We start from the raw sequence: 20,851 nt of genomic DNA on the forward strand, positions 1-20,851 counted from the left end.
TCCAGTGTTCTTGCATGGAGAATCCCAGGGACGGGGGAGCCTGGTGGGCTGCCATCTATGGGGTCGCACAGAGTCGGACATGACTGAAGCAACTTAGCAGCTTGATTTGATCTCACTGGGTGGGGTCCAGGATTTGACAAATTTTACAAGCTCCCCAGGTGATGGTTATGTTGAATCCTAGGTGGATGACCCCAGCAGCACTGGAGCCTAGCTTATGCCTCCTGTGGTATACATGGTTAATAAATGGTATCTGCTGGAGGAGGAAAAGGGAGAAGACCAAAGCAAGGCCAGGAGGGAGCCCCCTCCAGCCAGAAGAGCCCCTGAACCTACCAAGGGATGTCTTATCTAAAATAAGGTCCCTCTGTAGAGAGAACTCACCATAAGGCCACCAGATTTTTTCCCACTCATCTTATGCCCTTGTTTTGCATATTGTTTGAATACATTTACATGTTGACTCTCAAGAGGCCCTAATTTCAAATATGTAAGATAAAATAAGTTGGATCTTGCACCCACTGCAATTGTGTTCATACTCAGTAGTCAGTGCTGAGCACAACTGAAGTCGGGAACAGATTTTGAAACAGCCCGAGGTGGGGGAAGGAGAGGACATGCCAGGAGGACAGGAGGAGGGAGGCTTGGGGAAGCCACGACAGGTTCCTGCCACACCTGCCCAGCGACAGCCCCCGCTGGGACCTCAGAGTCTGTGATATAATCGGAAGCCTGAACCGTGCCCCCTACACCTCTCTCCTCCTTATTATTCCAGACAGTCTTAACCACCTGTGATCTCTCTCCCTGAAGCTTCATTCTCCACGGGCCTTTAGTCTGCCAGAGCTGCTTGTGGGCCATCTTCTGGGTGTTCCTCCCTGGACCTATTGGACTTGACCTGCATCTTCTGTGCCACCTCCCCGCAGTGCCCAGCACAGTGTGGGTCAGGACTGCCCTGTGCGGTTGTGCAGGGTGTGCCCTGATCAAGGTGCCTACCAAACAAGCCACGTGTAGGGCTGAGTTTCAGCTCATCTCTATGCATCAAAGCTGCTGCCTCGGGAGCAGGAGGCACCTCTTGGCCCTTCCACCTGCTGGCAGGCTCCAGGGAGCACCTTCTTCTAATTTGCACAAGGGGACCTGTCCAGGGTGCTAGTGGAGACCTGATGCAGGTCACCCAGTGTGTGCTTGCTAAATGCTCACTGAATGAATGAACAGAAGAACAAAGTAGATGCAGGGAGGGTAAATAAGACGCTTCCACGGTCTTCGAAGTAAAGGTGAAGAAGGTCCCAAATGAGGACATCCGCTGTATTTATAAAAAGGAGTAAACAGAGGAGAAGAAGCAACAGTCCATGGCTTGGGTTAAAGCTTCCAGAATGGCAAAGGAGAGAGGGAATAAAAAACGGCCTCTTACCTGTGATCGACACTTAAGCTTGACTCTTGCCCAAGAAGAGTAAGGACAGTGTGGTCACAGATCAGTCCCACTTCCTGGAGAGCTGGATTTGGGTGGGTAATGCTGCTGCTGCTGCTGCTAAGTCGCTTCAGTCGTGTCCGCCTCTGTGCGACCCCATAGACGGCAGCCCACCAGGCTCCCCTGTCCCTGGGATTCTCCAGGCAAGAATACTGGAGTGGGTTGCCATTTCCTTCTCCAATGCATGAAAGTGAAAAGTGAAAGTGAAGTTGCTCAGTCGTGTCTGATTCTCAGCGACCCCATGGACTGCAGCCTTCCAGGCTCCTCCGTCCATGGGATTTTCCAGGCAAGAGTACCGGAGTGGGTTGCCATTGCCTTCTCTGGGGTGGGTAATGAGGTAACAGAATTGTGTGCCTCTTGTAAGCAAGGCCCTGTGCTAAGCAAGGGTGGGGAGACCTAAGACTGCCCTTCCATCAGCAAGCTTGTGATCTAACTGAGGATTTCTGTTGTCCAACCAGATTCCTGACCTGTGGCTGTGCTGACCAGCACCACCCAGGGATGACAGGTGTCAGATCATCATAGTAGCTATGCACGAACATACTACTTGACTCTCCCCTGTATGGGGCAGCCATTATGGTGCTTCTCACCCTCTCTTCTGACTGCCAGTCACAATATGGGCTTGAACCACACAGAATTAGCATTTGTGGTGGCCCAAATGGTCAGACGTCAGCAATTTCATATAGGTGGTCCTTACACTCTCCGCAATATTATGCTGCCACTTGAAACCTCTTACGTGATTTTACTGGTTTGTTTTAAGGCTTTCCTGGTGGCTTAGGTGGTAAAGAATCCACCAGCAATATGGGAGACCGGGTTTGATCTTGGATTGGGAAGATCCCCTGGAGAAGGGAATGGTAAACCACTCCAGTATTCTCGCCTGGGAACTCCCAAGGACAGAAGGGCCTGGCAGGCTACAGTCCGTGGGACTGCAAATGAGTTGGACACGACTGAGCGACTTTCATTTCACTTTACTTCAAGCCTATTATAAAAGGATTTTTTTAGAAAAGAGTGATGGTTGGACTTACCTGGTGGTACAGTGGATAAGAACCCACCTGCCAATGCAGGGGACACAGGTTTGATCCCTGGCCTAGGAAGATTCCACATGCTACAGGGCAATTAAGCCTGTGCCTCACAACTGAGTCCGTACTCCTCCACAAGAGAAGCCACTGTAATGAGGAGCCCAGGCACTGCAGCTAGAGAATAGCCCCTGCTCACCACAGATGGAGAGAGCCTGTGGAAATCAATGAAAGCCCGGTGCAACCAGAAGTAAATAAAGATTTAAGAAAGTAAATTTGTGTAAGAAAAATAAAGTGATGCTTTAAATGGGCAAAATAGGAAAAGAGTGTGTAGAAGCAGAGAAATCTTAATCCCAAACTCTACAGTTCAGAGGCATCCCTAAGAACATTTTGATGTACTTCCTTTCAGATATTTTTCTTTGCATTTTTTTTATAAAGTTGAGATGTTATTGCATATATAATGTTATATTTTCTGTTTATAAAAAGAACAATCTTCATATAACATTAAACGTTTTTAACACAATTTTTAATGATGGCATTAATATGTCATTGGTTGTAGGTATTATAATTTATCCTGCTGATGGACCTAAAGATTGTTTTCAGTTCTTAATATTATATATATCTAGTTTTATTTCTGATCATTTTAAAAAATAATCTTCTGTCTTAATTCATTTGGGCTGCTGTAACAAACTGCCGTAGACTGGGTGGCTTATAAGCAACAGAAATTTATTTCTCACAGTTTTAGAGCCTGGGGAGTCCAAGTTCAACGCTCTGGAAGAGTCAGTGTCTGACAAGAATGTACTTCCTGGTTCGTGGATGGCAGTCTTTTCACTATGTCCTCCCATGGCAGAGCCAGCTTGGGAGCTTTCTGGTGTCTCTTTTATAAGGGCACTAACCACCTATGTTCTCTCCTTCATAGCTAATCGCCCCCCAAAAGCCCCCCCTTCCATCATATTGGGGATTATGTTTCAACATATGAATTTTGGAGTGAGGGACACAAGAATTTAACCTACAGCAATTCCCAGAAGGAATTGGGTTGAGTTACTTGAAATTACTGGATCAGAAGCAGGAACCTTTTTTAAATCTCTTGGTTTGTAGCATCCATTGGCTTTCCAGAAAGCACGTGCCTCTTGATTAACTTCAGCCATGATGACAGAGCCAGTCCTTTGCTGATTCTGGTTTGGTTACCAATGATAAACACTGTTTTTGAACTTGCGAGAGTTTCAAAATGAATGGTCAGAAAAGGCTCCACAGTCAGGTGGACCCTGAGCTAAGCTGGAAGGATCCATAAGTTTCAAGTAAACTTCCAGCAGAAACACAGGTACAATGGAAATAATACAGCATATTGTGGAGACAGTCATAACCTTATTTTCCTAGGGTAGATAGTTGCAGCCTGGGATATAAATTCAGAAAAGGGCTTCAGCTGAGACTGAGCTGAATCCTGTAGGTAATGGGGAGCTGTTGACAGTGTTTGAGCAGGGATAAGAGGAAAACAATGTTTCAGTGATCATAGGAGTCTTTATCTGGGAAACCAGAAACACCTTGAGCAGTAGCAGAAGATTTTTTTTAATGGTTATCTGTTTTAAAAATTACACATCATATGAACATCCTAAGAATGATTTGCCCTAAGGATGTTTAACATGTGATGGTGGTGTGACCTGTCAGCCATGTCTGTGTGGCTCAGGCTTTTACATTCAGGTGGTGTGGCTTGGAGACCACAGTGACTGGATCCACATTGGCAGTCAGAAGCTATTTCACATGGAGGAAATCTCAGTTTTCATGAAATGAAGGTCTCTTTGGCTTTTGCGCATGCAGTTACAATAAATCCTCATGATAAATGTCCTAAGAATTTCCTGGTAAATAAAAATTTTATCTCTTTTGATTGTATTTTTTGCCATTTTAAAGGAAATGTATATGTTGCAAATTCTGGTTTCCAGTATGAATAAGTAAAACATGGTTGTTGCTATTACATCATTATATCTTCTCTTTTTAAAGATAAGCCAAATATGTCAATCAATATGAAATGATGATGGATACTTTTAGAATTCTTCAATTATCTGGTATATTTTATATTAAATATACTAGATTAGATATATAAAATATCTATATCAAATATTAAATAAAATGTCTTGTAATTTTGTTGTTGTTTAGTCATTCAGTCATGTCTAACTCTTTGCAATCCATGGACTGCAACATGCCAGGCTTCCCTGTCCTTCACTATCCCCAGAGTTTGTTCAAACTCATGTCCATAGAGTTGATGATGCCATGCAACCATCTCATCCTCTGTCACCCCTTTCTCCTCCTGCCCTCCATCTTTCCCAGCATCAGGATCTTTTCCAATGAGTCAGCTCTTCACATCAGGTGGCCAAAGTATTGGAGCTACAGCATCAGTCCTTCCAATGGATATTCAGGGTTGATTTCCTTTAGGTTTGACTGGTTTGATCTCCTTGCAATCCAAGGGACTCCCAAGAGTCTTCTCCAACAACACAGTTCAAAAGCATCAATTCTTCTTGTAATACACATACACTTTTAAAATCCATCTATTTGTCACCATACCTCACTTAGCACAATGCTTATGTTATAGAAAAATAAGACTCAGACTCAAGTTTTATTAAGATCTGCTAAAAAAGCGGCATTACTTTGCCAACAAAGGTCCGTCTAGTCAAGGCTACGGTTTTTCCAGTGGTCAGGTATGGATGTGAGAGTTGGACTGTAAAGAAGGCTGAGTGCCAAAGAATTGATGCTTTTGAACTGTGGTGTTGGAGAAGACTCTTGAGAGTCCCTTGGACTGCAAGGAGATCCAGCCAATCCATTCTGAAGAAGATCAGCCCTGGGATTTCTTTGGAAGGACTGATGCTAAAGCTGAAACTCCAGTACTTTGGCCACCTCATGGGAAGAGTTGACTCATTGGTAAAGACTCTGATGCTGGGAGGGATTGGGGGCAGGAGGAGAAGGGGACGCCAGAGGATGAGATGGCTGGATGGCATCACTGACTTGATGGACATGAGTTTGAGTGAACTCTGGGAGATGGTGATGGACAGGGAGGCCTGGCGTGCTGCAACTCATGGGGTCACAAAGAGTTGGACACGACTGAGTGACTGAACTGAACTGAAAAAAGCGAATAAGGGGGCCCTCACAAAACTGATGGGCCACCAAGGAGATGCTGATTTTTCTTGGTATACATTGTCACAAGCTACACTAATATGACAAAATGTTACAACTGTATAAAATATTTGATGGAATTAACTTCAGATAACTACCAAATGTCAAGAGCTTTCATGGAGAGTACAGCTGACATACTTTTAAAAGGATGATACTGCTTACCCTGGGGAGTAACACATTAGGGTGTTCCCAAGTTTGCTGGGGCTTTAACCTTTCCTTGACCGGGATTTGCATGACGTATAGCTCTATCTCTTATGAGCAGGGCTAGTTTCATGGATGAGTGACCTGTGTGGTCACAGAGGCCCTATGCTTAGAAGGGTCTGGTGCTTCATGTGATGGTCTTCTGTTTCTATCTTGAAATTCCACATACGTTTTGAACAAGGGCTCTGCATTTTCATTTTACACAGAATTCTTGTTAGGTTGCTTTTGCGACCCTATGGACTGTAGCCTGCTAGTCTTCTCTGTCCATGGGATTTCCCAGGCGAGAATACTTAGTGGGTTGCTGTTTCCTTCTCCAGGGGATCTTCCTGACCCAGGTCTCTTGCATTGGCAGGTGGATTCTTTACCACTGAGCCACCAGGAAAGCCCTTTACACAGGGTACCTCAAATGATCTAACTGGTCTTGGTGAAAGCTGCTTTCATCTTCCCTTGCCATGTATTATGGGCTAAAACATGGTTTGTCCACAGGACCAAACTCAGACCAGGTTAGGGGCGAGGGCTGCAGTGAGCTGCAGGAGCTTTCAGCCAATGCCTCTCATTTCCGCAGGAGGCTAAACTTAGTACAGTAGAGAAGCAGGGAGAGAGCAGAATTTCCAAGCAGGCAGGCTGCTGGAGCTGGAATTTTTCCAGGAAGAGCAGTGGCAATGGCTGCTATGCCTGCCACACCCACAACCACATCAAACTGATAACCCCCAGGCTCTAACTGATCCGTTCTTGTACTTTATTTCCCATAACTTAATTTTCTCAACAAACTGCAACATGAGTATTACTTTTACACGTGAAGAATCTGAGGTTTTCAGCAGTCAAGTTGACCATAATTATAGAGCTATTATTAGTAATGGTCTTTTCTTATTCACCTTTCTACTGACTTAAGAAGCAGCTATTCCTCTTTGTTGTTAAAATTGAAGGCAAATCACTTGTCTACTTAAAAAGATTCATTATCAGGGAGAGAGCCATAGATTTTGCTTACATGTATAGTTTACTTTCTCTTTCCTTTTTCAAAATATTTATTTATTTTGGCAGTTCCAGGTCTTACTTGCCACTCTTGGGATTTTCAATTTTTGCTGTGGGCTGTGGGATTATTCCAGTTGCGGCGTGTGGGATCTAGTTCCCTGACAAGGGATGGAACCCAGACCCCCTGCATTGGGACCGTGGAGTCTTAGCCACTGGACTGCCAGAGAAGTCCCTAGATTGTTTATTTTCTACTTTTTACTTTCATATAATTGTAGGTAGTTTTACTCTTTGCGAGCTTTTGCATATAAATTTGCTTACTTTTTCCCCATGGATGCTACCCAGACAGTATATTAATACTGGTAGGATTTTTCCAATAAGAGGTACACCCTCCTTCTTTTCTCAGAAGGTTGTGTCAGTAAACCATGTTATATATTTTTTAGACCTCAGCCAAAATGACATTCTGTTTCTTGATTATTTCTATTATTATCTTCCTAGTCATTATGTGTGATTATGTTCTGCGGTAATTCTAAAAAATTATCCATGTTTTCTCTTTTAATTTTGCATTCAAATAAGGTCTTTCAAAAGTCTGTAAGTAAATTCTATTCTGGACTAACTCGAATTATGTCTCCTGCAGGAAAGCGTCCCTGGCAGCTGAGGTGTCCAGGCTTGGATGCAGTTCCTCACCTAGCCACAAGTACATCCCCCGGAGGGCCGTGCTCTACGTACCTGGCAACGATGAAAAGAAGATAAACAAGATTCCCTCCCTGAATGTAGACTGTGCAGTGCTCGACTGTGAGGATGGTGTAGCTGTGAACAAAAAGGTAACGGCATGATTTTTCCTTATGGCGGAAAAAAGAAATGCCTTGAAATTTGGTAGCATTGCTCACTATTTGGAAAGAGTCTACCATATTCACTGTTTGCTGATTACTAATATATTCATGGGCTTCCCTGGTGGCTCAGACAGTAAAGAATCCACCTGCAATGCAAAAGACCCAGGTTTGATCCCTGGGTCAGGAAGATCCCCTGGAGAAGGAAATGGCAATCCGCTCCTGTATTCTTGGCTGGCATGGACAGAGGAGCTGGTGGGCTACAGTCTTTGAGGTTGCAAAGAGTCGAACATGACTGAGCAACTAAGAACAATATATCAGCATGCGATATATTCTTGACTAGCCCTTGTATGGGTTCTGAATGTGTATGGTTCTTTTCTCCAAGAGACAGGAGGAATCCAGCCAGAATATATTTAAAAACTGTGATCTTCAGTATATATGATTATGTGTGTGTGTATAGATAAAGAGATATATGCTTAAAAAGAAAGATAATTTGATTCTCAATCTGTTTCGGCTGTGATATTTGCTGGTTTAAGTAAATCAGTTAATCCTAGACTTGTGGTATGAATTTTTCAGATCAATAAGATGAAATTAGGAATTTATTTCTTTTTACTGCCAGGTAAAGAGTGTAGTGAGTGACCTTATCTCTTCCAGGACAAGTGCCAATAACAAATAGTCTTCAATGGATAAGACACTGTTTTCCCTCCATAATTAAAGGGCATCTACACACAGAACTTCAAACTTGCAGCTTCTAGCTGATTTTCTCATGGCCTGATCAGAGAAATGCATCTTAAAAAATACCCAGTTTGTAAACAGATACAAAAGGTTCTTGCTGGCTGGTAACATGATGAATGCCTTTTGTTTCATTTTGGTTTGCTTATCTTCATTTTCTAGGTTTTTATAATGAACACAGATTTGTTCAAATAATTGGGTAAAATACATAAATCATTATAATGACTGACGTTGGCACGGAACTTTTTAAATTAAAAACATGTTTTCCCTCGACCTTCCTCTGTCCAGTCCCTAGACAGTGAGGTTGGGCTGGGAATAGACTGTGGGGCTGGAGGCGCAGAGGAGCTGGCCATCTGAAATTTTATCTATGTGGATGGTTTCTTTTCCTTGGTGATCTGAAATAGCATGCTTGTCCTATACAACTTTTTTGATTAATTGCTTTCCCTGGAGATTCTAGCAAACCAGTAGTGGCCTTATTTTCTTTTAAAGTTAGTTTCCAGCATCTTTCTAATGGTGAAACCAAGGCTTTACAGGTATATGGTAAAGGATTAGAATAAACATGTGGAGTCTAAAGCGTCTACCCAACATCTTTGGCATGCACCAAGGAAAATACAATTAATCTTCTTTCTCCCACAGATTAAGGTAAATAGGGCTTTTCTTGAAGGATGTAATATGATTCCAGTATTCTCCCTTCCAAAACTCACATAGCGCACTCTAAGATTAGATACTAAATTGTAATTCTAGTTCTTTGTGACCCAGGGCAATTCACTCTACTTCTTTGCCTCAATTTCTTATCTGTACCGTGGGATGACAAAAATCTTCTTTTGTCAGGGACAGGGATTATAACAAGGAATAAGTTTGATAAAATGCCCTCGAGTGGTTTGATTTCCTATAGGAAATAGATTAGATAAAAGCTGTAGTAATCATGATTAGAGGGAAATTTATTTTAGCATGTAGCACAGTGAGCCATTTGGTGCTCTGATAAACTTCTAATTTTATTTCTTCACGAACCTTGAGGCTATCTTCCCATTCCCACCCAAGGATGTTTCCTGCTACCCAGATAAGTTGGAAATATGGTTCGTTCCTGCTTCATGTTTGCTTACTGTTAATGTGTGTTCTGAAGCGCATCCTAATACCTGGAGCCACTACTTGGGAGGAAGCTAAGGAGGGGCGGGGGGAGAAGAGTTTAGGGCAAATTGTGCCCACCATCTTGGTGAAGATGTCCGGACAGTCAGAACACTGCAGCTCTCAGTGCACCTAAAATTTGTGTTGACTGCCAGACACAGTTATACATGTGCTGAGCTTGCAGTCAACCAAATTTCCCTTTCTTATGCACAGAGAGTTCTGGCAAGCCAGCCAGTGCTTGTAAAACATGTTTTTTCCCTTAAAATTTCTACCCAGGACTTAATTTTATCTCATATATTTCATTTCATAGCCCCAGCCTGTCAATGTCTTTTTGAGTTTTGATTTCCTCGTCCAACATTTATGTTATCTGAGAACTTGACCAGCACACTGTACAAAAATTTGACAAGTTTCTGATAGAGATGTTGAAGAGGTTGGAGCCAAGTGCTATGCAAGCATGCCACTAGAAACTTCTGTTCAAGCTTATTACATTTTTTTTTTTTGGCCATACCAGGCAGAATGTGGAATCTTATTTTCCCGACCAGGAATTGAACCTGTACCCCCTGCATTGGAAGTGCAGGGCCTTAACCACTGGACCACCAGGGAAGTCCCTTAACAAACATTTATATAGTGACTGAATGCTAAGCACTGTTCTTAAGGTTTCAACTGGCGTAACATCCCATTGCGTTACTACTGTTATACTCCATATACAGATAAGGAAGGCTTCCCTAATGGCTCAGCAGGTAAAGAATCTACCTGCAATGCAGAAGACACAGGAGACTCAGGTTCAGTCCCTGGGTCAGGAAGATCCCCTGGAGAAGAGAATGGCAACCCCCTCCAGTATTCTTGCCTGGAGAATTCCATGGACAGAGGAGCCTGGCGTGCTACAGTCCATGGGGTTGCAAAGAGTTAAACACGCCTGAGTGACTAAGCACAGCACGTATAAGGAAGCCGAAGCATGGAGAGGTCAGGTTCATGAATGAGTCCTGTGAATATGGTTATTCAGTCACCTAATTCTCTTAAAATCCAGTCTTTTCACAATAATAGACAAGAGATTTTTACCTAATGCATTTCAAGATGCAGACTCCATTGATCTACATGGTCTAGCAATGCCTTCTCTCTCCCTGTACCTCCATCTCTCCAGAAAAATGAGTTTAGGTAGATGAGACTCGATCTTGAAGAACCCCTGTCAGTACTACCTCGTCGTTACCGCCTTCACCTGGAAGTGCTGGAGATACAAAAGTGGTAATGGCTGCCATGTCCTGAGAATGTAAGGGGTGCTATAATAAACACTTTAGTTACCTTGTTTACTCCTTGTATCAAAGTTTTGTCCAGGGTCCAGGGACACAGTGCCATTAAACGGCAGAACCAAGATTTGAACCTCCTGAATTTTTGCCAGGAATCGGCCTCAAGTTCACTTGTTGGCGTATTCAGTTCAGTTCAGTTCAGTCGCTCAGTCGTGTCCGACTCTTTGCAACCCCATGAATTGCAGCATGCCAGGCCTCCCTGTCTATCACCAACTCCCAGAGTTTACTCAAACTCATGTCCATCGAGTCGGTGATGCCATCCAGCCATCTCATCCTCTGTCATCCCCTTTTCCTCCTGCCCCCAATCCCTCCCAGCATCAGGGTCTTTTCCAATGAGTCAGCTCTTCGCATCAGGTGGCCAAAGTATTGGAGTTTCAGCTTTAGCATCAGTCCTTCCAATGAACACCCAGGGCTGATCTCCTTCAGAATGGACTGGTTGGATCTCCTTGCAGTCCAAGGGACTCTCAAGAGTCTTCTCCAACACCACAGTTCAAAAGCATCAATTCTTTGGCACTCAGCTTTCTTCACAGTCCAACTCTCACATCCATACATGACCACTGGAAAAACCATAGCCTTGACTAGACGAATCTTTGTTGGCAAAGTAATGTCTCTGCTTTTTAATATGCTATCTAGGTTGGTCATAACTTTCCTTCCAAGGAGTAAGCGTCTCTTAATTTCATGGCTGCAGTCACCATCTGCAGTGATTTTGGAGCCCAGAAAAATAAAGTCTGACACTGTTTCCACTGTTTCCCCATCTATTTGCCATGAAATGATGGGATATTACATAGCTCATATCGCATAATCTTTTCCTCCTTTCTCTGAAAGTTAGTACCTTGGCTTCTCTTTATCTTTTGTCACCTGTGTATACTCTGCAGTTTCTCAAAGATTACTGACAGAAGCATCGTATTCACATCTGCAAATGCTTCCGGTCTCTTAGGATTTTAGTGCATTTAAACCTGGTGACTTAAATTCATTTGAAATGTCCAGATAAGTCTGAAACTTCTAATGTAGCTCTTATTCTTTTTCCTTTCTTGAAATCACCTTTTAATCATATTTCTTGTTGAATATTACTCCTCTTGATGGAGGAGATAGAGACCATTTTAATGTTTACTTCTTACCATGTTAAAACTCTGATTTCAAATGATCTAGTTATGGTTTTGCTAAACTGAACTCTTATTGCCTAATTCAACTTTCTTGACAGTATTAAAGCTTAGTCACTTCATTTTATATGTTTCATTTTATTTCTTTTTTTAGTAACTGACCAATTCCATATTTCATTTGACTGGTTCTGTGGAGTGTGGGCTTGTAATGAAAACAAGAGTCACTTTGGCAGAGCAGGTTATAAGTATATAATACCTTCCAGGAGTCTCTAATCCTGTCCTGTTAATCCAATTTGTGTTTAAGCAGCTCCTTCATGTCAGGGATGGCCTACCAGCTCACCTTCCCAAGTATGGATGATGAAAAGACCATCTCCACTCCCCTCTTATCTTCTCCTTTTCCTTCTTAAATACATGAGGAGATACAAGGCTGTCTAAGCCACTGCTTGCTGGGACACAGTGAAAAGAAGCCAAGTAATGCAGAGATTTCTGGTGAATCTCCATGACGCTGGGTGAGGCCAAGAAGGTAGGAGTGAAATAGATAGAGGCAGGGCTCCTGGGCTGCTATTTTAGCTGAGTAAATATTTAAATTTGTTTAATGTTTCAGTGTGTAAACTGAAATACTCAGTAAATATTGAGTACCTACTCAGCCAGGCACCATGGCAAGCAGGAGGAGAACAAAGAGAGCTGCATGGTCCCGTGTCTCTAAATAATACACTTTTTGAATTATCTTTTCAATTTCAGGCATGATATTGACTCCATGCTATGGGAATTATTTCTCACCCCACTACCGCCCTGTCCCCATTGCATGTGAACCTTTCCCATCCTTTAGTTATCCTAATACAGTTCTGTGTAACTTCAATGAGATTGGTGTTCAGTGTAAAAAGTAGCAGAGTTGAGTCACATAGTAATAAACTGATCACCTTTCCTTTTCTGCCAGCCTGTTGTTTTCCCTGGAGTTCATAGTTATCTTTTTTCCCCCTGGTTTATTTTTCTATTCAGCTGTTGCTAATGCAAAACCCACCTCTTCCTAATTGTCTGAATCTCCTCTTAATATGTTTAAAAGCATCTGGTATTTTTTAAGTTTCATCTTCTTGGAGAACTCTCTCCTTGACTCTTCTGATCCCCTCAAGTCTGAAGTAGCTGTCCTTCAGGCCTGTAGCACAGTTGCAATCCCAAACTCACCCTTCCCCCTTCCCTTCCTGGGAATTGCCTTCTCCTCTCAGCCGGGTTGGATATCCTGTTTTCTGACTTTTTATGTCTGAGTACGTTTGGGTGAGGACACCCTCCAGGAGTTTCTGAGAGGAGGTTCCCCTGTGAAGGACAGAAGCGACTTATGTACAGTCTGATTTTTTCCTAATTTGATTTGTAAAGAGCAGGAGTATATTTGGAGAGTAGGATCATGAGGGTCTTACTTGGATCCTTCAGGAAGCCAAAGGAGGAGCTCTGAGTTGTGACTTGAGGAAGGCTTTTCTATGGGAACCTGAGCTAGTGAAATCTGGGCTGTCACTCACAGGCAACTGGATTTGAGACCAACAACCCAGTTCAGTGGAAAGGGTAGAGGGCTTGACAACAGACAATGCATGTAAAGGTCCCAATTTCAACACTGTTTATCCAGGGAACTTGAGTCCTGTAACCTATGAGGCTCTGTTTCTTTATCTGTCCCATGAGCTTGGTAATAATGAATCCTGTACTACCCACCACAGGGCCAGCTGTGAGGCACAAATAAAAAAGCATTTTGCAAACTTGCAAGTGCTAGATAAATATTGCTTTTTTAAAGAAGAAGCAGCGATGTCATTTTTAAAATAATAAAGCTTAGAAGATTTAAGAGAATGGATATTTAGCATAGTCCTTAAGGTGTCTCTTTCAAGTAATTTGATGGTCAAGAACAGACTATGGAGCCAGACTGTTGGATTCTGGTGTCTGGAGTCTGACATCAGCTTGTCCTAACAGTGTGACCTTGGACAAATGGACCTTAGCCCATTTCTCTGTGCCTCAGTTTCCTCCTCTGTGAAATGAAGGCAATAATGGTAATAATAGTATCTCAGTTCAGTTGAGTCGCTCAGTCGTGTCCAACGCTTTGCGACCCCGTGAATTGCAGCATGCCAGGCCTCCCTGTCCATCACCAACTCCCGTAGAAACAATAGTATCTACCCCCACAGAATTATATTAAGTGGGTGAGTACTTGCAAAGTGCTTCTTAGGACAGTGCCTAGCACATAATGTATAGAATGAGTAGTTGATAAATACCTGAGCAGTTGTCTTAGCTGCAACCCTGGCCAAGAGTCGGATGCATCAACTCAAGTCACTGATGCTTGCTTAGAATGCTGAGGGTTACTGTATTGGTTTGTACTCTGGATTCCTGACTCTCACAGGGTAATGTTTTGGCACAGGTAAGTTTTTGCTCTAAATAGTCGCAGAGTTTGCCAGTTTTGCTATTTATTTATTTATTTATTTTTAGCCTCTCTTTCCACTATGGTAGACAAAGAAAAGACTCTAGGGACGGCAAAATAACCACTTTTTCTTTCAAGCTCCTTCACAAATTTCTTAACACTAGGGGGCTCGAAACAGCTATCTTAGAAAGATCTTACTTATTTTTTTTCCCTCAGGAAAACAAAGAGAAAATTATCTTTCGCAAGCAGCTAAGCAGCAGATTTTCACTTTGAATCTCTGTGCTGGGTCCTTGACAGAAAGGAGTAAGAGAAGGGTGGAGGAAGGTGGCCGACTCTGAAGGCCTTTCTCCCCGACTCTGCTCCCTGCCAGCAGCTCAGAGCAAGGAAGCAAGGGGCTGGGGGCTGGGGCCTGAGAAGCCCCGTGCACAGCACCGTTCTCAGTTCTGGGAAACAGACCAGGAGGACAGCCCCGGCTGGGGCTGGGGTGTTGGAGGAGGGGTGCCCTTAGCAGTCAGGGAGCCCATGGTCGGTGAGGGGCTGGAGAGGCAGCTCCCTTCCCCTTCCTCCGCTGTGCACGTGGAGCCCCTTGGGCTGCCAGGAGGGCTATCTTGTCGATTGTGAAAAGCAAGGGGAAGTTATTTGCCTCCTAAGTAACCATCAGTGCCGCAGAAACCCCAGAAGATCACTGCCCCCCCCCCCGCCCAGGGCCATGTTCTTTGTTGCTTTTGTTTGTTGTAAAGACTTACTTCTTACTGGCTGTGCTGGGTCTTCGTTGCTGTGCACAGGCTTTCTGTAGTTGCAGTGATCGGGGCTGCTCTTCAGCTGCGATGCTCGGCCTTCTCGTTGTGGTGTGTGGTGGCTTCTCGTTGCGGGGCACGAGCTCCAGGAAGCAAGGGCTTAGCAGCTGTGGCGCACAGGCTTAGTTGCTCTGCGGCATGTGGGCTCTTCTAGGATCAGGGGTTGAACCCACGTCCCCAGCACTGGCAGGTGGATTCTTTACCACTGGACCACCAGGGAAGCCGTAGGCCACGTTATCTGATTGCTTCCCTCCATCCATCCTGGATACCAGGACCTATGTAAGGCCTAAAGGATTGTGGTTGTAGAGAGACAGTTGGAAGTAACACCATAGAGATGAGGGGAGTACAACTTTGTTCCCCACGATAAACCACTTTCTAAGTACTCTGCAGAAAGAGCGCTTCTTACCAGGACTCTTATAAGTTACCTTTCAGACTCTGCAGAACCCAGGAGTCATCACATTTGCAAGCGTGTGTGCGTGCTCAGTCTCTTCAGTTGTGTCTGCCTCTTCATGACCCCATGGACTGCATCTCCTGCACTGCAGGTGAATTCTTTCCCTCTGAGCCACCGGGGAAGCCCATTTGCAAGTGTGAAAAGTGAAAGTGTTAGTCACTCAGTCGTGTCTGACTCTTTGTAACCCCATGGACTGTAGCCCACCAGACTCCTCCATCCATGGGATTTTCCGGACAAGAATACTGGAGTTGTTTGCCATCTCCTTCTCCAGGGGATCTTCCCAAGGATCTTCCCAACCCAGGGATTGAACCTGGGTCTCCTGCATTGTGGGCGGATTCTTTACCATCTGAGCCACCAGGGAAGCAATTATGAGTTGCTCATTAAGAAACACGAAATATTGGACTTCCCTGGGAGTCCAACAGTTAAGACTCTGCCCTTCCACTGCAAGGGGCACAGGTTCCATCCCTGGTCGGGGAGCTAAGATCTCACATGCCACTTGGCCAAAAAAACAAAAACAAAACACAAATATCAGTATCAAATATCAATCAAGGTTGTTGACTTATCTTTAATCTTCGAGTAATATAAATATGAGTTCCTGACACTCTTCATGTTAAATCAGTTAACCCTTGAGTTCCTCTGTAAAGCTTTTAATTACTTTTTTTTCTAGCCTTTTTTCCTCCCCTGAGCTTATGTATTCTAATTTGTGCTCTCTCACTTGGCTGTCCTGTGCAAGTGTGCGTGCTCTCACACATAGGTACATAGACACTAAGCCCCCATTTACACTCACTATATACATACACAAATCTGCTGGGTTAAATTCTAAATACTCCAGTGCTTTCACTTTGGTTGAAATAAAATAGTAGAGTAGCAAGGAGGTGTGTTGTCCCAACAGGGAGGGAGCTAACTGACATTCAGTAAATGATTCAATGTATACAGGGTGTGGGGAGCCAACGCCTCTTCAATAGGGGAGTGAAATTAGGATGGGAAGGTTCCTCTCCCGGGGACCTTGCTTTTATTAAAAGACTTGAGAGCTTGGGAGATTCTTCAATAGGAATTTTGGTGTCTGTGAGTCTTTGGGGAACAGTATGGAGAGATGAAATGTGCTTAGGAACTCTGCAAGGTCTTTTTGATCCTTAAAGGTTCTGATATGAAAACCAATCCAAGTTTTCATAAAAGCAGTCAAATATTTCCAGTCTTTTATTAATCTCTTTGTACCCTTAAATAGTCTTTCCCTTTTGTGGAGTAATTGGTAAAACAGCAACAACAAAAACTCACCAGCCCCACCCCCATTGTTTTATTCTTCAGACTGAGCATCTTCTTAGTGCAAGGATTCAAATACCTTTATTACAGTCATAATAGTCAGCAATTTCCATTTCATAAGCTCAGCAAAATCTCTTAATACAAAGAGATACAGGCTTCAAGTTGCCGGTTATATCTTCTCCAGCAATTTATAAGAATCCAATTAAGTAAGATGGAGTATCTATAACATGATATACCTGACTATGGAAAGCCCAGGTCTAAAATTAAAGTTGAAAGAAAGGAACTTAGCTTAAATAAACCAAAACTTGATCAAAGTAGAAACTGTAGCCATTTCCTCTGAAATGAAGGAAGAAATAGCTTGGAGACTAGAGTGAAAACCAGTCGACTTATTTATTCCAACTTTGGTTACCAGTTAAAGTCTGTTCTTTTTAATCAGGGGAACACAGGTGAGTTTCACAAAATAAGCCCAAGATGTTTCAGTTTGCTAAATCTCAGTGACCAAAGAACCAAGTGGATAAAGCCACCACCAGAATACGGGGACACACGTGAAAAGCAGACACAGCTGGAAATCTTGCAGTGCAAGTGCTTGATTTCAAAGAACAGTGTTTTGTCCAGGTTTGCTTATTTAAGTGGCCATAAGTCACATCACCTGAATACTCATTGAAAGGACTGATGCTGAAGCTGCAACTCCAGTGTTTTGGTCATCTGATGCAAACAGCTGACTCATTGGAAAAGTCTCTGATGCTGGGAAAGATTGAGGGCAGAAGGAGAAGAGGGCATCAGAGGATGGGAAGGTTGAATGGCATCTTTGATGCAATGGACATGAACTTGGGCAAACTCTGGGAGATGGTAAGGGACAACGAAGCCTGGCATGCTGCAGTCCATGGGGTTGCAAAGAGTTGGACATGACTGGGAAACTGAACAACAATAGCTGCTGCTGCTAAGTCGCTTCAGTCGTGTCCGACTCTGTGCGACCCCATAGATGGCAGCCCACCAGGCTCCCCGTCCCTGGGATTCTCCAGGCAAGAATACTGGAGTGGATTGCCATTTCCTTCTCCAATGCATGAAAGTGAAAAGTCAAAGTGAAGTCGCTCAGTCATGTCCAACTCTTCGCGACCCCATGGACTGCAGCCTACCAGGTTCCTCCATCCATGGGATTTTCCAGGCAAGAGTACTGGAGTGGGGTGCCATTGCCTTCTCTGAACAACAATAGCAGGTCATATCAAAGTATTAAATACCATTATGTTTTCAGTAATGAATTAGTGGTATATTTTAAGGCAGAATTTAAAATTCTGATTTAGAGAGACAAGAAATAATATCCCTATACACCTGTGGATAGTTAATCATCGACAAAGGAGGCAAGAACATACAAAGGGAAAAGACATTCTCTTCAGGAAGCAGTATTGGAAAAGTTGGACAGCTGAGGGTAAATCGATGAAATTAGAACACACCCTCATACCATACACAAGAATAAGCTCAAAATGGCTTAAGGACTTAAATATAAGACATGATACTATGAAACTCCTAGAAGAGAGCATAGGCAAAACATCCTCTGACATAGATTGTACCAACGTTTTCTTAGGTCAGTCTCCCAAGGCAATAGCAATAAAATAAAAAGGAGACAAATGAAACCTAACCAAACTTACAAGCTTCTGTACAGCAAAGGAAACCATGACTGGGAGAAAATATTTGCAAATGATGCGACCAACAACAACTCAATTTCCAAAATATACAAACAGCTCAAATCACTTAATAGCAAACAACCCAATCCAAAAATGGACAGAAGACCTAAATAGACATTTCTCCAAATAAGACATACTTACAGATGGTCAATAGGCACATGAAAAGGTGCTCATCATTGCTGCTTATTAGAGAAATGCAAATCAAAACTACAACGAGGTACCACCTCACACCAGTCAGGATGGCCCCCATTAAAAAGTTTACAAATAATAAATGCTGGAGAGGGTATGGAGAAAAGGGAACTCTCTTATACTGCTGGTGGGAATGTAAGCTGGCACAGTCATTGTGGAAAAGAATGTGGAGGTTCCTCAGAAAACTAGCAAAGTAATGCTCAAAATTTTCCAAGCTCGGCTTCAACAGTATGTGAACTGAGAATGTCCAGATGTTCAAGCTGGATTTAGAAAAGGCAAAGGAACCAGAGATCAAATGGCCAACATCCACTGGATCATCAAAAAAGCAAGAGAGTTCCAGAAAAACATCTACTTCTGCTTCACTGACTACTCTAAAGCCTTTGACTGTGTGGATCACAACAAACCGTGAAAAATTCTTAAAGAGATGGGAATACCAGACCACCTTACCAGCCTCCTGGGAAATCTGTATGTGGGTCAAGAAGCAACAGTTAGAACCAGACACGAAAAAACAGACTGATTCCAAATATGTATATATCTATCTATATATAATGGAATATTACTCAGCCATAAAAAAGAATGAAATAATGCTATTTGCAGCAACATGGGTAGACCTAGAGATTATCATGCTTCGGAACGTAAGTCAGAAAGGCAGGCAAATACCATATGATATCACTTATATGTGGAATCTAAAATATGACACAAATGAACATGCCTATGAAACACAAAGAGATTCACAGGCATAGAGCGCCAGGGAGGAGTGGGGGGGGGAGGACTGAGAGCCTGAATTCAGTTCAGTCGCTCAGTCATGTCCGACTCTTTGTGACCCCATGAACCGCAGCACGCCAGGCCTCCCTGTCGATCACCAACTCCTGGAGTTCACCCAAACCCTTGTCCATCAAGTCGATGATGCCATCCAACCATCTCATCCTCTGTCGTCCCCTTCTCCTCCTGCCCTCAATCTTTCCCAGCATCAGGGTCTTTTCCAGTGAGTCAGCTCTTCACATCAGGTGGCCAAAGTATTGGAGTTTCAGCTTCAACATCAGTCCTTCCAATGAACACCCAGGACTGATCTCCCTTAGGATGGACTGGTTAGATCTCTTTGCAGTCCAAGGGACTCTCAAGAGTCTTCTCCAACACCACAGTTCAAAAGCATCAATTCTTCCGGGCTCAGCTTCCTTTATAGTCCAACTCACACATCCATACATGACCACTGGAACAACCATAGCCTTGACTAGACAGATCTTTGTTGGCAAAGTAACATCTCTGCTTTTTAATATGCTGTCTAGGTTGGTCATGACTTTCCTTCCAAGGAGCAAGCGTCTTTTCATTTCATTGCTGCAATCACCATCTGCAGTGATTTTGGAGCCCAGAAAAATAAAATCAGCCACTGTTTCCACTGTTTCCCCATCTATCTGCCATGAAATGATGGGACTGGATGCCATGATCTTAGTTTTCTGAATATTGGGCTTTAAGCTAACTTTTTCACTCCCCTCTTTCACTTTCATCAAGAGGCTGTTTAGTTGTTCTTCACTTTCTGCCATAAGGGTGGTGTCATCTGCGTATCTGAGGTTATAGATATTTCTCCTAGCAATCTTGATTCCAGCTTGTGCTTCCTCCAGCCCAGTGTTTCTCATGATGTACTCTGCATATAAGTTAAATAAGCAGGGTGACAATATACAGCCTTGATGTACTCCTTTTCTTATTTGTAATCAGTCCGTTGTTCCATGTCCAGTTCTAACTGTTGCTTCCTGACCTGCATACAGGTTTCTCAAGAGGCAGGTCAGGTGGTCTGGTATGCCCATCTATTTCAGAATTTTCCACACAGTCAAAGGCTTTGGCATAGTCAATAAAGCAGAAATAGATATTTTTCTGGAACTCTCTTGCTTTTTTGGTGATCCATCGAATGTTGGCAATTTGATCTCTGGTTCTTCTGCCTTTTCTAAAACCAGCTTGAACATCTGGAAGTTCACAGTTCACATATTGCTGAAGCCTGACTTGTTGAATTTTGAGCATTTCTTTACTAGCGTGTGAGATGAGTGCAATTGTGCAGTAGTTGGAGCATTCTTTGGCATTGCCTTTCTTTGGGATTGGGGTTAAAACTGATCTTTTCCAGTACGGTGGCTGCGATGGAGCATGAGCGAGCGCGGCCAAGAGGAGTTACCCTGGGCCGGAGGTCAGGGGCGGCAGCCTAGAGGAG

At 43.3% G+C, this 20,851-nt stretch overlaps 1 protein-coding gene across 6 annotated transcripts in view; it reads left to right on the top strand.

Annotated features, from left to right (window-relative positions):
• Positions 1–20,851, top strand: part of CLYBL (citramalyl-CoA lyase) — a 231,633-nt gene that overhangs the window by 120,929 nt on the left and 89,853 nt on the right. For all 6 annotated transcript variants that reach the window (NM_001435063.1, NM_001435064.1, NM_001435062.1 and 3 more), the window contains exon 2: positions 7,433–7,619. In NM_001435063.1, the coding sequence (NP_001421992.1) occupies positions 7,433–7,619 (187 nt within the window). The remainder of the gene's footprint in view (positions 1–7,432; positions 7,620–20,851) is intronic.

Source organism: Bos taurus, chromosome 12 (assembly GCF_002263795.3).
Source record: "Bos taurus isolate L1 Dominette 01449 registration number 42190680 breed Hereford chromosome 12, ARS-UCD2.0, whole genome shotgun sequence".
NCBI classification, from domain to species: Eukaryota; Metazoa; Chordata; class Mammalia; order Artiodactyla; family Bovidae; genus Bos; species Bos taurus.